The sequence below is a fragment of the Taudactylus pleione genome, unplaced genomic scaffold, assembly GCF_031769625.1.
Source record: "Taudactylus pleione unplaced genomic scaffold, aTauple2 ptg000012l, whole genome shotgun sequence".
NCBI classification, from domain to species: domain Eukaryota; kingdom Metazoa; phylum Chordata; class Amphibia; order Anura; family Myobatrachidae; genus Taudactylus; species Taudactylus pleione.
Window position 1 is genome coordinate 9380001 of NW_028284415.1, and position 18645 is coordinate 9398645.

At 41.0% G+C, this 18645-nt stretch overlaps 1 protein-coding gene across 1 annotated transcript in view; it reads left to right on the top strand.

The window, feature by feature from the left end:
* The window catches only part of DNAH9 (dynein axonemal heavy chain 9), a 319894-nt gene that overhangs the window by 131951 nt on the left and 169298 nt on the right, over positions 1–18645 (top strand). The window contains exon 37 of the mRNA XM_088468617.1: positions 7329–7502. Within this exon, the coding sequence (XP_088324743.1) occupies positions 7329–7502 (174 nt within the window). The remainder of the gene's footprint in view (positions 1–7328; positions 7503–18645) is intronic.

Sequence of the window (18645 nt, forward strand, 5' to 3'; positions counted from 1 at the left end):
ACCCGTACCCCTACCTCCCCGGTGTCTAACCCTTTCCTTTTTGTCTTTATGGGTGTCGGGATTCTGGCTGTTGGGACGCTGCTGTCGGTATTCTGGCCAGCGGCATCCCAATCGCCGGGATCTCATACCCAACCCACACAAAACGTATCCGGCACTCCACCTGTGCAAAGGGGAGCAAGGGGTGAAAGGCGCAGGCAAAAGTTTTGCCTAGGGTGTCTAGAAGCCTTTGCACTCAAATAAAAAGGCAATAAAATTACAATGTTACCACAGAGCTAATATGTCCTGGGGGGCCTTACAGGAAATGCAGGTTACAACCAGAAAGGCTGACATTGATTCTCCAGTCTAAAAGCAAAGCTAAAACTCCAATACTTTTTATCTCCTGTGCCCCCACCCTTGGCGTATCATAACCAAGTCTCTGCTGACTGTATGAAGGCTTTTTTCTTGAGATCTATAACCTAGTTTGGTGTAAGTGAATATGGGTGCAAGTATGCCTGACATAAACCTTTCGTATGTTTTTCTGGATGCTTCTTGAGATTTTAGAGCATATTTTTTCTTTTACGTATATGCTTCCAACTTTGCTTCAGCCCCAATATGAGTGACAACGTGGCAGACAGTCTGCAGAGTTGCATGATGCAATTCCCTAGATTCATACAAAGTTCAGGCCAGTAATTTCACACAGGGCCGTACCTAGGGTGGTGTGGCCAGTGCCATCGCACAGGCCACCGCAGGGCAGGGGGCGCTGTTTGGGCCTGTCAAATTTCTGTTTATTATCATTCTTACTTGTAGCTTCCTCTTATTTCATCCCCAGCATCTCCTGGCCTCTCCTATCTCTTCCCTGGCCCTTCCCCATTAAGCCATGGCCCTTTTTTGGATGCATTATGTCCCTTTGAAAAATGAGGGGGGCGCCAATGCTCTTTTTGGCACAGGGCACCAAAAAGTCTAGTTACGGCTCTGATTTCACATTAGTCTCCATTTTTTGACGTGCATTAGGTGCCTTGTGTGCAACTTCACCTATATCTACTTATGTTAAATACAAATTTCCAGCATCTTGTTAATCTTTCTACTATGTTTCTATATGTAATGTATTACTGGTGCTTTGGATTATCACAAGCCAATTGCATGCTCTTTGGATTAGGACTAATCAAGCCTTAAAACATCTGTAAAATATTAATGATAAATATCTACGCAGCCAGCATTTCAGCATGTCGGAATACAGTGTCCTGGAACAAGCTTTCATGGAAGATGTTAATTCTATTGTCTCCTAGGCTCGGCTAATGTTTTACGACTTGTTCAGATATAATCTTAAGGCTCCTTTTATTAAAACTGCACTGAGCTGAGATCTAATATAGCTGTAAAATCATTGCCTGCTTACAATATAGAAGAATTATGGGGATTACTGTAACTGGCATATAGTATTTTCATTTAACAAAATATTTTCCTCTGCTGTTGAACACAACATTAATCCAGAAGCCGGTCGAAAGAAGCCAAGGCATATAGATAATGGGATTATAGAAAAAGTTTTCTGCAAGTGAAAGCAGCAGAGGCTGATATGAAAACAAGCCTACATTTCCAGCCAAGATGGAATTAATTTGAGTTAAACTGCTGTAATTTTTAGTCTCGCCATCTGGTAAAGGGGCACTTTAATTTCTGAGTCTAGCAGAAAAAACTTTCAGCAGAGTTTTATATGCACTCGAAACCTATTTTTTTTTTATTGTAATTATATTTGTCTAATGGTTATATTTAGAGATGAATGCCTAATATACAGGTTATTGTAGAATATTACAAGTATTGCGAAGTCTGCCTGCAGAGCTGACTGTTCAGTATAGCATCATTATCACTGCCAAGTTTTATAATGCCGTTATCTTTTCCCAGACCAATTGTGTTACTTAATTCCTATGTAATAATGATTTCCATAAAATATTGGAGAAAAAAACACAATAGGGACTGACAAACACAAAGAGAAATGGGGAATGGGGGTGGTAGGAGTCACAGACCAGACTCACAAACGAGGAGGAAATGTAAGTTAAGCACATATGCTACTCACCTGAGCAGATGTGGGGGCAGGATAAGTGCTGTTTAAACTAAGTGGTTGCACTGCAATAACTTTGATGTAGGGAGGTCATTAGAGGCATACTCTCAGACGTTACAAAGCCTCCATCAGGCAAAGTTCCGGAGGGGGCAGATGGGACCAGCATTCTCTCCATCACTGCCCCGTTCCCACTGGTTAAGGCTACATTCTGCAACACTTTACATGGGGGGAATGGGAGCAAACATCATATCACCCTGCACCCACTGATTAAAACCGTGATTTGTTGTATTTTATGACCGCTCACCCTGAGAATGGCCATGTCTTGGGAGGCCAGGAAAGCCCCCCACCCCCACCCCCCGCTCCCACAACCAGGACTCTCCTGGAATTTCCAGGAGAGAGTGTCAAGTATGCTTAGAGGGCTCAAATGCTTTAGATAATGCATTTTGTAACAATGTAATGAAGTGTCATATACACAGTCTTATTACCATACATGATATAATTAAATTCAAACATCTGCTGCTTTTTATTTTAAAGATTCAATGGGTAATGGGCAGTGAGACAGCAGAGATTGCTGCTGCTGCAGCAGTCACCTCTCACTGTCCGATGTGCCGTTGCACTGCTATGCAGGCGCGGCCAGCGAGGAGGTTCAGATAGAGGTACACTGATTGTCCCCCTCCCCTGAAGCCGCCCGGCCCTGGACATGCACCATGGATTTGTCCATGCCCACCCAGTCCCGGGGGTTGTCAGAACTCTTGGCTGCCCTGTTTGTGTGTCTTTCAGCTGCATACTTGCCCTACTTTTGAAAAAGCATTTCAGAGAGATTGTGAAAGCAGCACCTATGAGTGCGGCTGTAAAGTGGGCGTGTACTGCTATATTAAGAGGCGTGTCATAAACCTGACTTACATCCACATGTAAACAAGCCCCAAAGCAGTTAGTAAGATCTACTTGTTGATGAAAACACACTGATACTTCTTAGAAAATGCAGGTAGCCATATGGATCATTGTGCCTTATAACCAATGCAGGAAAATGATAATGATGATCCCATTTGAATATATATATCTCTGTGAGGCGTTTTGTATAACAGCTATATAATGGGGGTAAGGTGCAATAAAGGAGATTGCTAGACTCTTCAGGGAGTGAGGGATATTGGTACTATTTCAGGGAGTCCCCTGACAATCGGGGAGAGTTGGCAAGTATGCTTTCAGGGCTATTTCAGTCACAATTTTTTAAACATGCTCTTTAATGTATTTGGCCATATGTTTCCCTGCCTCTTTTTTTCACCTGTTTATGCCTCTCCAGTCATAAGAAGTGCTAAGTGCAAATCTGCATATGGGTGTCAGTGTACGCATTTTGGTGCGGAAGGGCACATTTTACACAAACAATACAAACATATAGCAAACTCTGCATGAGCCCTTAAGTTTTCTTATAATTAATGGCAGAAACAAATCCTTAACCTTTTTGAATTGTCCTAATGCGAGTAAACAAATTTGACCCCCTCGGTTTTCACATTGACTGCTACTGTACATATGGCATCATCGTCACAGTCAAAGGCAATTGAAATCTGTGATTCCTGGGCTAATACATCAGGAACAGAATTCACACTTATGCCCAAAAGAATACATATCCAAATGTTATACAGTTTTGCACTGGTAAATTAAAGTCTATTAAACTGAATACTTTGGTCTAGCCTCTAGACTGTAAATCAATTTTTGAAAGCGTAAACTCTAATCTCAAGACATTGACCATGTTGATTCTACTGGAACCTGTACTTCATGCAAAGAGAAGCCTTCTTTCTTTCTGCCTTCACCTGAGATTACATTGTAAAAACCGTTCTGTGTAAATAACATTTCTTCCCAGCTTCGGTTCCTCCTGTGGATTGGCCTAAGGTCACTCATTTAAATTCTGCGCTTTAAGTTTTAATCTCTTGCCACACCATTAAATCGATATTAAGAAGCTGGCAAATGTCAAGGCTTTTGTTGTAAAACGGAAAAAAGGTTAAAAAATACTTTTGCAAATAAAATTATTTTGGCCAGTCTGTTTGCATTACTAGTCCTTTTTCTTTCCTTGAAAGCACATTTTGTCTGTCTGCAGAACGTTTATATACCTAAAAGCGCCAATTTACCTGTTCCACGGTGTGCTAATCTCACTCCTATACGTACACGGAAAGGAGTTCGCTAGTGCATATGAATTGATCCATCTGTCAACAGCACACACCATCTATAAAATGGGCGTAATTGGGCTGTGACCATGGGAACGCATAGAACTTTTCTGTTCTGTGGGAATGTCATGGCCATGTATGCCGGCTTCCGTGCCTGATCAGAGGTCCAGATACTAAAGATGATGGTTATGACTGCAGACATAAGTGTCCATATGCTGACACACAGATTTTTAGTGTACACGGGCAGATTCTTACATTCTTATAAGGAAGGAAGTAGACTACCGCTACTGAACAGATGGTAATGCCTAAATCCCCTTCACGGAGAGGACCCTGACATCATCAGCCAGTGTCCAGCATCATTCCCTGCCATCCAAGTGGGCATAGAGGGGGAATATAACCATGTGGCGAGCATAGCGAACCACCGTGCCCGAAGCGTGGCGAGCGGACAACAAACTTGTTTAAGTGGGGACAAAGTACTTCTTTAGCTGGCTGTCATGGGCAGGGACTGCACTTCCGCCCTCACTCACGTCACTTCCAGGTCCCTAGCACGAAGGGGAAATACAGCCAGCCCTGAACAGATAAGCAGCCGCAGATCTGTCTGACTCAGAATCAGGCCTTAATTCTGTAAAGTATATTGGAAATCTTATTTAAATCCATATTTATAAAGTAACATTATTATTTTTTTATCTTAGGATTTATGTCCCAGTTCTGTATTTCATTGTCAGAATGGTTGTGTTTACTCAGCAAACATAGATTTCAGAACAGGGGGGACAATGTAGCAGTGACCCCCTCCAAACACTTCTAAGGTACCAGTGGAGCGGCTGCCGTGGACGGTCAGGAGCTGTGCATTATAGCAATAGGCTGCACAGCCCCTGCAGTGCACAGAGGAGGGGGAGGTGTTATCTGCAGTATTCAAGTTAAAAGACCGCACATTATGCCTCATCCTTCGGCAGGGCAGGGGCTGTGCAGACTATTGATATAATGCACAACTTCTGCTTCCTGGTGGATCCCACCCTCCCCTTCTTCCGTGGTGCCAACCGCTTCCTCCCCGTGCTACCGAACCGCCTCCAACCACAACAGGTAAGTTGGAGAGAGAAGGGGAGGGCACCTTGCCTCCCCCATATAAAATCGTTCTGACGCCCCAGTCACCAAATATGTAACTCTTTGTTTAGTGCATGCTGTTGTCAACTTTAGCATGCACCAAAGCTGCTATTACCTTTTACAAATATTATTTAGAAGACCTTAATTGAACTCTTTTTGCTAAATGGAGATATATTTTTTTGGATATTGGGAAATACAAACAAAGCTGTAGTTAACTGCAATTCCTGGCGCTGTTAGTGAATGTGATATTAATACACAAAATTCTGCTGCTAGTAACTGCGGTCGGGTTAGGACCACAGAGATATATCTCTGATTGAAAGCACAAAAATGTACATATGACGATTACTGCGCTAGGTGTTCAGTAGTTTTTATATTGGAAAAAATGTATATAGAAATCAATAAGTCTGCTCTCTAGTAAATAAACATGAGGCTTGTTTTATATCTCTCTAATCATGGTTTAATTTGAATAAGAGCATGAGCACATCTTAAAAAACTCAACTCAAAAGTAAATATTTCACATAGAAGTAACATATGTCAATTCAGAAATAATAAAAATGAAACAACTGTTTAATTTTGCAACATGAATCCAAACCACAAAATATACTTATTTGTTACAATAGTATTAGCAACTTGATTGTTTAACTGGTATCTGTTTCAAATACAATCCATCAGCACAGCAATGAATGAAAGCTGATTTAGTGAGATGCAGTCATTCGTTCATATGAGTATGCATCTAAAAGCACGCTGATTTAATAAGTAAACTGCCATATGAGAGTAATCCATACACACTGGCGTCCCACTTGTGAATTGTGGAGTTACCTCAATTGTGAAGCTGTCCCGCTGGCGTGGCCACACAATGATCCGTTTCAACGGGTGCTCCCTTGTTTCAAGTATGCTGCCGGAGGTAAAGCGGGAGATTCAGGGTAGTGTGGCACAGCAGCGTGTAATGGTTGCTACTCTTATGGGGGTATTTATCAAAGACTGGAGAGAGAGAAAATTGTGAGAGATAATGCACTAACCAATCAGCTTCTAACTTACATTTTACAAGCAGTGTTTGAAAAATGACAGAAGCTGATTGGTTAATACTTTGTCTCTCACAATTTTATCTCTCATCAAGCTTTAGTACATAGACCCCTTAGTGTGCCCGAGCGAAGTTAGGCCGGGGCACCCATAGCGTCAGCCTTGGGGGGAAAGGGTTAGGTTTAGGTCAGTTAGTGGGATAGCGTTTGGTTTTGAGGGGGGGAGGTTAGGGTTAGGCACCCTTAGGGGGGAGGGTTAGTGTCAGCCACCACTGGGGGGAGTTAGGTTTAGGCACTAAGGGAGGAGGGTTAGGGTTAGGCACGAAGGGGGGAGACTTAGGTTTAGGAACTAACTGGGAGGGTTAGGGTGCGGGGTGGGGAGGGTTGGGGTTAGGCTACAAGAAGGGAGAGTTAAGGTTGGGGTAGAAGGGGGGAGGGTAAGTATAGTTACCTGACCCCTGTCGGAATACCAACCATCGGGATGCCGCTGTCAGTATTGTGACAGGAGGCATCCTGACAGCCAGCATTACATACTCATTCACCATGAACTAATGCTGCTTACACTATAGCACAGTGGTTAGCATTGCATCCTCAAATGCTGGTGTCATGGGTTTGTTTCTAACCAGTACCCTAAGTTTGTGGATTTTGTACATTTGCTATTGGTGCACCGGTTTTCTATAAAAACATATACGTTAATTGGCTGCTGACAATAATGGATCCTGGCATGTGTGGTAGGGAATTTAGACTGTAAGCTTCAGTGAGGAGGGGGAATTATGCTTTATCTACCCCTTCACCAAGCTGCTATTATGTTCTACGAAAAATTTATTTCAATAAAAAATGTTTTTGAAACGCTAAAACAAATAGACTATAGTTACAATAATGCAAGTATTGTAGAAATGACAGTTCTGGTGAATCTGATGTGATCATTTTATGATATTTTTATATCTTGCTCAAAATATCAGCGGCAGCAGAATATATGTATATTTAATGATATTTCTTTTTTTTTTTTTTGTCCTCCAGCTAGTTGATTACAGAGTGGAGTTTAGCAAATGGTGGGTGACTGAATTTAAAACCATCAAGTTCCCATCCCAGGGGACCGTGTTTGACTATTACATCGACTCAGAGAGCAAGAAGTTTGAGCCGTGGTCTAAGCTGATCCCAAAGTTTGAATATGATCCTGAGATGCCATTACAGGTTTGTGATTGTACTCTATTTTTAAAATATATCAGATACGAGAACTTTAGGTACAATAGATTTTTGAGCTCTGCCGTGCTCATTATGTCATGTTTACAAATTTTGAATACTCCTCTTCAGTAAATAGTACTTTATAAAGTAGAGTATAAGAACAGAAAGTAAGAAGTGTATCAGTAGCGGAGATGTTTTATCAAAATGTGTTTTGGCATTCTTGTATTTTGGTCCTACTGTCCCAATTAGCAGACCTTAAAAAAAAGTGGAGTTTCATACAGAATTGTTGCTGGATGGGGACAAAGGGCCTGATTCAGACTTGAGAATAGAGTGAATATCTCTCTCAACTGATCATCTTGGTGAAACCATGCTGCATTGCAGGTGGGGCAGATTTAAAATGTGCAGAGAGATTTAGATTTGGGAGGAGTGTTTCCAAACTGACATCTAAATTGTAGAGTAATAATAAAGCTGCGCAGTATTTGTGGGCTACATGCCAAAGTAGCCAGTATTTACCCCACATGTAAATTTTTTTATGGATTTACACCCCTTGCATTGCAATATGGTTTGTTCAGGTTCACAGTTGAGAGAGATATCTCACTTTATTCCCAAGTCTGAATCAGGCCCTGAATACGGGCAGATCATGGATGTAGTTATTTTTTTCCTGCTTTCGCCTGCCTAAATGTAGGGAGATATGGATAAAGTCACAGTTCTATATTAAACCTGAAGAGAGGTGATAAGACCTCAAGAACACAAATATAGGCAATCAACTATAGCAGTGATTCCCAACCTCGGTCCTCAAGGCACACTAACAGTCCTGGTGTTAGTGATATCCATGCTAAAGCACAGATGGTTAAATCAAAATAACTGAGGTACTAATTAAGTCACCTGTGTTCAAGTACGCTATCCTTAAAACCTGGACTGTTAGTGTGCCTTGAGTACCGTGGTTGGAAACCCCTGAACTATAGCAACAGCCTTTTCCTTAAAGTTTGACACGCTTACTGGTACCCGGTCCCTTCCCAGGACTTTAACTCTATTATTGTGGTTTATAGGTAGACTGAACACTAACCAGGTCTTACAGATGATTTTAGATGTACAGTATATAGTAAGTCAAATATAAATACACACAGAGACTACAGTATAATACTAACACTTGACCTTATCCAGTACAGTAACATCTACAAGTGTACAAATAGCAAGTGGTTTTGAAGTATTTATTGTTAAGCTGCCCATGGATAATAGTTATGTGCTCTAAAGTATTGCATATTGTGTACTGGCAGCTTTAGTATCTGGTGAACTCTTCCTGCATATAAAGGTTAACACCAATATACATTGATAATAATGTTTAAGGGCAAATAAAATATTATAATATTTAGAATTCCAAGTCCAAACTGATAATTATTCAACAAATCCAATTGTATACCTCAAAGTCAAGGGCTAAAATAGAAAGGAAACCATTCAGGGTCAGGGCTGGCAGCAAACCAATCATGGTTCATAAGAATAGCCAACTTCAGGATAAGGAAAATGCTAAATTATATATGGAATTGGGTCAGCAACAATGAGTAGATCTCAGGAGCACAGATTACTACATCTAAGCAAGAACTATAATCGGCGTGGGTGAGCCTTTAGGTAAACTATTTAAACTAGCATACTCTAACAGCAATCACAGTATCTAGCTTGGTGAGGAAATTAACAAGAAGCACGCCCTTGTGATCCCAAAACATAGTCGCCATGACCTTCATTGCTGATGTAGTTGTTTTGAATTTCTTTGAGGCTGGGGAAGATACGTGTTTCCATTTCATGGATGCTTGCTTAGTCTTTGGTGTCACATGATGCACCCACATTTCATCGCCTGTAACAATGCGCTGCAGGATTTGCACTCCCTCCTCATGGTACCGCATCAAGTGCACGAGAGACATTTCCATCCTTTTGGTTTTGTGAACTTCTGAGAGTTGCTTCGGTTCCCAGCATGAACACTGTTTCCTGTACCCCAGTTGCTTATGAACGATGTTGTGCACAATACCCACTGAGAGGTTCAGTTCATCAGCAATATCACTAACTCAAATGTGTCTGTCCTCCTGAATCAGACCTTCAATGCAGCACAAATTGTCATCTGTAGTGGACGTGTTTGGCCGGCCAGATTGCTGCTCATCTTGAATGTCTTTCCTGCTGTTATCCAAGGCAGTGCACCAAACCTGTTTCTGTGACATGACACTATCACCATACACCTCGACAAGTTGGCAATGAATTTCAGCTGCTAATGTGCCCTTTTGATACAGAATTTTGATCACACTACGCATCTCAATGTTTGACCATATTTCCGCCAGCCCCGCCATCTTACAACTGATGTTGGGACAGTAGGACTGATATGAGGCGCAGTCTAATGGCTGTGAGGGGAAACAGTGGTCTACCTGCTCTGGCCTGGCGGGAAATTAGAATGAAATAGAGAACATTACAAATGTGAGAGGTCTTGTTACCTGACTTATTGAACCACCCTCGTATATACATATACAAAAGTTCCTCAAAATGTGGTATTAGTTTGTGTGCCAAGAGTACAAGTATGAAAAAATCAACCCCAACAAATGAGAGACATACAGCTAATTAGAAAGGTTGGGTAATGCTTCCTATTCAACTGTTTGTTCATCTTTGTTTAGTAAATAAATGGGAAAAAAATACATTCGTTTCTGCTATTATGCCAGCTTCCGGAAACTACTGTGCATGCTAATCCTCTGTTTTGATTAATGAAAAAGTATTTTTGGAATAAAACAAAATATGTTTTGAATGGGTACTTTACGGAATAATTATAGATATAGAGGTCTGGTATTGAAAAGCCTGAAAGCTGAAAACAGACTCAGCACAGGGATAAAAAAAATACTTAAAACTGAAGGGGCTAAACTGTCTTTCCTGGCTTGCAGCATAATTCTGAAAATGTTTAGAAGAATTGTTGTTCACTTATGACTTTAAATGATTTCTGATAATATTGATGTAGGTTTGGTTGCGTTTAATTTACCTGTTGTAACTAATTCCCGATGATAAGAAAATGAAGTTAAAGAGTGGAAGTCAGTAGCAGAATGAGGTGCACACTCCTTCAGTGCTGTGTAGTGTGAATTGTCACCGTTTAATTGTTGCTATTTTGGAAAATACAATAATTTTATTTTATCACCGCATATAATAACTACAGAGAAAAAGGCAGCATCTAGCAAGAATTAGTCATACATTGCAGAAAATGGGCAAACAATGCACAGTTTACAAATGTCCTGCAGTATATTATCCTATGCTTGTTTCCTGCCCCATCTGACTGACCCTTCCTCTCTCCATATGCAGGCTCCACACTGTTGATATAACAGTGGGTAATACATTACATTATTCTCAGCATGAAAATGATTTGCAAATCTTATTGTATATATACAACAGAGAGTGTACCACACAATACAGCTGAGTTTTGCTTTTATCATTCTTAAAACCAGTTAAATGCTGCTTAGATTTCAGTGAAAGAAATATGATGAAAAGCAGGATTTAAACGCAGCTGTATTGTGTGTGGAACACAAAGCTGATAGATTTATCTCCCAGAAACATCATTGTTTGCACTTCATTCCTTTAAATGTGGTGTTTTTTTTTGTCATCTCTAACATATTATTTTGTATTATTTGTTTGACCCATTATTGAAATCATGAAAATCTCTTAGTAAACACAACAAGGCGGATGAAAGCTAAAAAATGGCCGCTGTGCTGTGTTTGTGGCTTGTTTATTGCTGAGGGTATTCTCACTGTTCTTAAAAATGTAAATGGTTTGCATTGATGTCATTCATATATACTCCTGAACAGTCTTTTTCACTTCATATTTTTTTGAAATTGTAAAGACATTATAATCAATTTAAAATGAATGTTCCTTGTGAATGTGAACATAGAAATATGAAGACCTTGATCTGCTTGTACAAGCTTGAGAAATTGTGTATATATCACAAATATGTGTCTTAGACTGTATACAAGTATAGGATCTATTATATTATTATTTTTACCAACCCCACCCACTCCTCCTCCTCCTTACAGCTTGGGGGGCAAACAAGAGCAAGAGGCCCAGCTTTTCTACCAACAAATGCAATTTAAAAAATGGGCGTGACAATGTTGGAGGTGTGGTTTGCGTAATATAGGTATGGTTTAAATAGCAAATGAAATATGGAAAATTGCTATGACAAAGAGCTATAAACCAAAATATCACGTACCAGCCCCATCTGGCTAATGCTGGGTACACACTGAAAGATATATATCACCTGTTCTATTGAACGGGTGATATATTTGTAATGCATGATCTGTGAGTGTGTACAGATAATATATTAACTAGACGTGTGCCGACCCCCTTGTGTTGGTTTTGGATCTGGATCTCCCCTGGTTTTGGATCTGGATTGGATTTGCCAAAACCTCACCTCCGTATTTTGTTTTCGTGTTTTGGTTTTGGATCTGGATTTTTTCTTAAATTAAAAAAAACAGCTAAATTAACATAAAATGGGTCTTTTTTTGTTCCTACAGTATTAATAACCCCAATAACATTTATTTCCACTCGTTTCTGTCAATTTTGACCACCTCATAGCTAACAATATTGATTTTTTCATCTAGTTAAAGGGCCAAATGGTTGCATCCAGCTTGCTGGCTCAAAACTGATTGATATAATTATTAATAGAGTTGAGGACTGTGCAAAGATGATGGTTGGGATACCCTTGAGGATTGAAGAATTGATAGTTGGTGCAGCCCCTGGCTGTAAAAAACAATTCATTGGAGCAACTCCGAGCTGAATAATTAATAATAATTTAATTAAAAAAGTAAAAAACAATTCATTGGGTGCAGCCCCTGGCTGAATAATAAAAAGAAAATCATTGGTGCAGCCCCTGGCTGTAAAATTGCTAATAAATTAATTAAAAAACTATTCATTGGTGTAGCCCCGAGCTGAATAATTAATAATAATTTAATTAAAAAAGTAAAAAACAATTCATTGGGTGCAGCCCCTGGCTGAATAATTAATAAAAAGAAAATCATTGGTTTAGCCCCTGGCTGTAAAATTGATAATAAATTAATTAAAAAACTATTCATTGGTGCAGCCCCGAGCTGAATAATTTAATAATAATTTAATTAAAAAAGTAAAAAACAATTCATTGGGTGCAGCCCCTGGCTGAATAATTAATAAAAAGAAAATCATTGGTTTAGCCCCTGGCTGTAAAATTGATAATAAATTAATTAAAAAACTATTCATTGGTGCAGCCCCGAGCTGAATAATTTAATAATAATTTAATTAAAAAAAGTAAAATACAATTCATTGGGTGCAGCCCCTGGCTGAATAATTAATAAAAATAAATTCATTGGTTTAGCCCCTGGCTGTAAAATTGATAATACATTTATTTAAAAACAAATCATTGGTTCCTAAACCAACCATAACATTAATTTAAAATGTCAGGCAGCAATGCCCCAACCAGCACATAATGGAAAGGAAAAAGGTGCAAGATGGAATAGTCCTTGGGCCCTCCCACCCACCATTATGATGTATACGAATCAGGAAATTCACAGTTTAACAAACCAATCATTTCAGCGACAAGGACTGCCAATTGTGGCTGAAATTATTCTTTTGTTTGGACCCCCATAAAACAAGCTGCCAATGTGATATGGACATGGAAATGAAAATGATCCCATACACAAACTGGCTTTACATTACTAGTTGTTGTCGTCCTTGTCCTCATCATCCCCATCAGTGTGTACATCCTCTTCTTCACACAATATTAATTTGTCCCCACTGAAATCCACCATAGGCGCCTCTGTAATTTTGTCATGTAATTGTTGGTAGAGGTATTCCTCGTGGAATTTGTAATTCATTTCAATGAACATCATCTTTTCCACATTTTGAGGAAGTAACCTCCTACGCCAATCACTGACAAGGTGGCCAGCTGCACTGAAAATTCTTTCGGAGTACACATTGGAGGGTGGGCAACTTAAGTATTGCAAAGCCAGTTTGTGTATGGGCCTCCAAATTGCCTACTGTATATTTCCTGCCAGTACTGAAAGGGACTGTCTGACATGCCTATTAGGATGTTATCTCTGAAATAGTCCTCCATCATTCTGTGAATGGAGACCATATCACACATAGTCATGGTAAAAGACATGGTACTAGTAGGCAGTTCTCTCAGGCCTGACCAGATGTCATTTTTTGGTGAACGATCTGCATGACCAGCAGGCATTCTGTAAGGAAAATTGAGTCTTTTGCTGGCAGCTGCAGAAACTGAAGGAGATGATGGCGTTTCATGTGCGGCTGCAGCTGACAATTTTTTTACCAACATCTCTTTATACAGTTTTAGATTTCGGTCTGTTGGAAAAAAACTCACAAGGTATGACTTAAACCTAGGCTCCAGAATGGTCACCAAAATATATTTTTCAGATTTCAATAGATTGACAACTGTTGGATCCTGGTGAAGTGAATCAAGGGCTTGATCCACCAGTCCGACATACATTGCGCAATCGCTCTGTTTCACATCCTCCTTCAGTTTCTCCAGCTGTTTTTGCAAAAGTCTGATGAGGGGAATCACCTGACTCAAGCTGGCAGTGTTTGAACTAACTTCACGTGTGGCAAGTTCAAAGGGTTTGAGAACCTTGCACAACATGGAAATTATTCTTCACTGCGCTTGAGTAAGGTGTATTCCTCCTCCACGGCCTATGTCATAGTCCGTTGTATAGCCCTGGATGGCCTTTTGCTGTTCCTCCATTCGCTGAAGCATATAGAGGGTAAAATTCCACCTAGTTACTACCTCTTGCTTCAGCTGATGACAGGGTATATTTAACAGTACCTGCTGGTCATGTAATCTTTGACAAGCATTTGCCGAATGTCTAAAATGTCCGGATATTTTGCGGGCCACGGAGAGCATCTCCTGCATGCCCCTGTCATTTTTAAAAAAATGTTGCACCACCAAATTAATTGTGTGAGCAAAACATGGGACGTGTTGGAATTCGCCCAGATGTAATGCTCTCACAATATTGGTGGCATTGTCCGAAATCACAAATCCCAAGGAGAGTCCAAGTGGGATAAGCCATTTAACAATGATTTCCCTGAGTTTTACTAATAGGTTCTAAACGGTATGCCTCTTAGTGAAACCAGTTATACAAAGAGTAGCCTGCCTCTGTATCAGCTGTCTTTTGGTAGATGTTGCTGTTGTAAGCAATACACCTACCCAGTGGGCTGTCACAGTCATGAAATCCTTAGTTTTGCCCTGTCCCACTTGTCCACATATCAGTGGTCAAGTGGACAGTGGGTACAACGGCATTTCTGAGGACATTAATAAGGTTTTTTTTAATGTCCTTGTACAGATTTGGAATTGCTGTTCTAGCAAAGTGGAATCTAGAAGGGATCCGGTAGCGAGCACACATGACCTCAATTAACTGTTGAAACCCCACTGCGGTAATGGTGGATACTGGACGCACATCTAATACCAGCATAGCTGTTATGGCGTCAGTAATCCGCTGTGCAACTGTGTGATTGCTGTCATACTTGTGTGCCCTTGCAAACGATTATTTGACAGTTAATTGTTTTTTGGAGGATACACTACAAGTAGTCTTCCTCCTGGTCCTCTTTTGGAATGAAGATCCATTGACAGCAGCAGCAACAGGCGTAGTCGTCAAGTCATCCTTCTGAGGAATCACTGATAGGAGAGGAGTCAATCATACTTCCAATAACAACACTGGATGCAGCAGCACTGCTCCCGATTACGAATGAGGATGTTGATGATGCAGGTGTTGGTGTTGGAGATCGAAGGCTCTTGGATCCCACAGAGAGGGAGCAGGTAGGTGACATTGCACTTGTTACGTTTCGAGTTTTGGAACTTGGCGACATACACTTAGATATTTGATGAATGTGCTCCAAGTGATGTAACAAGGAGAAGGTTCCTAGGTGGTTTAGGTCCCTCCCTCTACTCACTCTTGCTAGGCAACGGTTACATATGGCTTGACAAATGTTGTCCGGATTGGGGTGGAAATAATTCTACACGTGAGAAGTGGATTTTTTTGTCTTTTGCCCGGCATGGCAACAATGGGCTTTGGCTTTTTCAATCCATGGGCAACAGCTTCATCCTCAGCATCAACATCCTCATCACCAACATCTTCATCATCCTTAGCGCCTTCAACTACCAAAATATCCTCTTCCTCCATGTGCAATTCCACAGAAGCATCCTCAATGACTACATCTGCAAGATGTTGGCTGCCCTTCCCCACATTTACAGAGGGCACACAAATGTTGGAACTTGGTGGATCCTCCAGTACACTAGTATTTAGGTCTGGCTCACACATGGCAACTACGGACACACTTGCACTCTCCTCGGGGATTTGTGTTTTCGATTTCTCAGGGCACACAGTTGGTTTTTCCGGAGCTGTCTTAACAACGTTCACATTTTTAATTGGACCACCACCACTACTACTACAAGCAGAAGGGCTATCAGGATCAGCAGTCTTCATAAAGAAAGGCCAAGGCCTTATCCTTTTCCTTGCCACTTCGTGTAGTGAATGGCATATTGCCAATTTTTTGTTTATCTAAAGGCAAATTTCCTTTAAATTTTTTTATCTCAACTTCAGTAAAACTTGCTTTACCATATTAATGGCGTGACTTAATCCCTGGGGCATGGGCCTTCATAGAGAACAAGGAAATTGACGGCCTTGCACTGCTGGCCGCAGCTACAACATGTGGTTCTCTCCTATCATGTGACAGCCCTCCATATTTTTTGTGGTCTTGAAGCAGTGTCACAAGCACCAATAGTGTAGCCAAGGTGCGATTACAAAATTCACACCTGTGCAGTCGTGCACACACACAAAAATTTGAAACAAAAAAAAAAGACAACTGATTATTATTTTTTTTCAGCTCCAGAACTTGGGCCCAGAGCACCGATTGATCATGACTGGAGTCGGGCAGCTCTAGGTTGCGTTGCCAACTTGCTAGATCTTGTGCGGCTAAGCCTAACACGCACAGACATACAGACAATTATTAGAAAAAAAAGACAATTGATTTTTATGTTTTTTCAGCTCCAGAACTTGGGCCCAGTGTGATCGCTCCCCCCACAGGCATAGGAGACTGCTGTGGCTGTTGCTCAGCAGTCACGAGCAGTCTTCTACTGCAGCTTCGCACACGCTGTGTGCTGGGCTGCTGTAAGGGAGGGGGGGGAAGACAGGAAGCAGGATCTCCACCATTCTGAGACGCTCCTCATCTCTGTCCTCTCTGACTCACTCCTCCATGGGTGCTTTGCCATAAACTTTATTTTTTCAGCTCCTCTACCCACTCCCCCAATAAGCCACGCCCCCTTTCCTTATTCTCCAGCCTCTTGGGTTTCTGGGTAGGAAAACCTGGCTCCCCATTGGTCGACAGCGGCCATCTTTTTGTAGCCTGATATGGGGGCAGCCATTTTCTTTTAGCCCCTGCTACAGCTGCTACTCGGATCTCTCTCTAGCTGGGAGCAGGAGCATCCTCTGCCTGCCGCAGCCTGGGGGCCCTGGAATACTAAAAATTATACCAGCCCGTGCTCCCCGGCCCAGTCCGCCTTTGACTACTACTATGTTTAGTGTGTGTATGTGTGTATGTATATATATATATATATATAAAATATACAAATCCACAAACGGAGGCACTCACGAGACTGAAGCTTTCAAAAATAAAAGTCCTTTAATCCTATGTTTCGGGATTCCTTCCCATCATCCGGGACATACAGATTTGCTGCATGGGTTGTTGCTGACATCTGGTGAGGGGGGGGGGGGGTTGGGGTGGGAGAGGTTAGTTCACAATACAGGGCTTATAAAAATATCACAAATTTACCAACTGTCCGGGCTACAGGGGGCGGGTTGGTGGGCCCCTACAAGCTTCGGGCCCTTGGGCAACTGTCCAAAAAGCCCAATGGAAGAGATGGCTCTGTATGTAATATGTGTGTATATATGTGTAATATATATATATATATATATATATATATATATATATATATATAATATTATACAGCACTGTGCAATTTACAATTAATTGATAAAATTATGTGCGGTGAGGTCAATGGCTGGGGAGGCACACGTATAAAAACAATGTTTTTATATAAAAACCCTAGAGCATGACAGGGAGTATAATAGGGGAGATGCTATGACAGGTAAGGTTCTGCCTCCCATGACCGCACGTCCCTGATATATGTGTGTGTGTATATATGTATGTGTATATATGTGTGTGTGTGTATATATATATATATATATATATATTATATAAAAAAAACATTTCAGCTCTAAAATATGTAATGCAGAACATTCAAAAAGCAAAAATTTTATATTACCAAAAAATTAAGCAAAATATGTCAGAACATCATAGATATGATTTATAGAAAACATAACTCCAAATACAGAATATACAAGAGAAATGATACATGGATGCACAGGTGGATGCAATGCGAGAATTATCCCTAATACACAAGAGTTTGGTTGTTCTAGATAAGTGTTTTTAGTTTTTTTTCATAATGTGGAAGACTTTAAAACATACTAAATTACATTTAATTGCACTTGTCATTCTCATTACTTTCCCGTTGTCATGACATTGTATAGCAGGGGCTCCTTACAGGAGAAGACATATGGTTTGGCCTGTATATTTTACTTTCCTCTCATGTAAGCAAGCTTCTCACATTAACTGTAGGTGGGGAATCTCTGTCATCTTACCTATGTTTATTAATTCCCTGCATTAGATGATTTGTCAAATGAGGCACTTGTTGATCTTACCTGTGTGAATGACATTTGCCTTCATATTAAACAGTATAAAAGTTCTCTTTACAGGGACTGTAGTAGGACACAATTTGTAATCATGTCTGTGTGACAGTATGACAGGGATGCAGTCATGGGACCGATGGCTGCAAGGCCGCCGATCACAATCCCGACAGTGTAATCCCGGCAAGGAATCTAACATAGGCGTCGAAATACAGACGCCGGGACCCCGACAGGACGCCAGACCAATCGTCCAACGCCGTGGGTTAGTATCCACGTAGCCTGGAATGGGGTTAGCTTTAGGGACCGCCGGGGGACTTAGGGTTAGACACCCCCTGGGGAGGGTTAGGGTTAGGATAGGGGAATGGACGGTTAGGGTTAGGCACCCCTGGGGGGAGGTTAGGGTTATGCACCCCCCT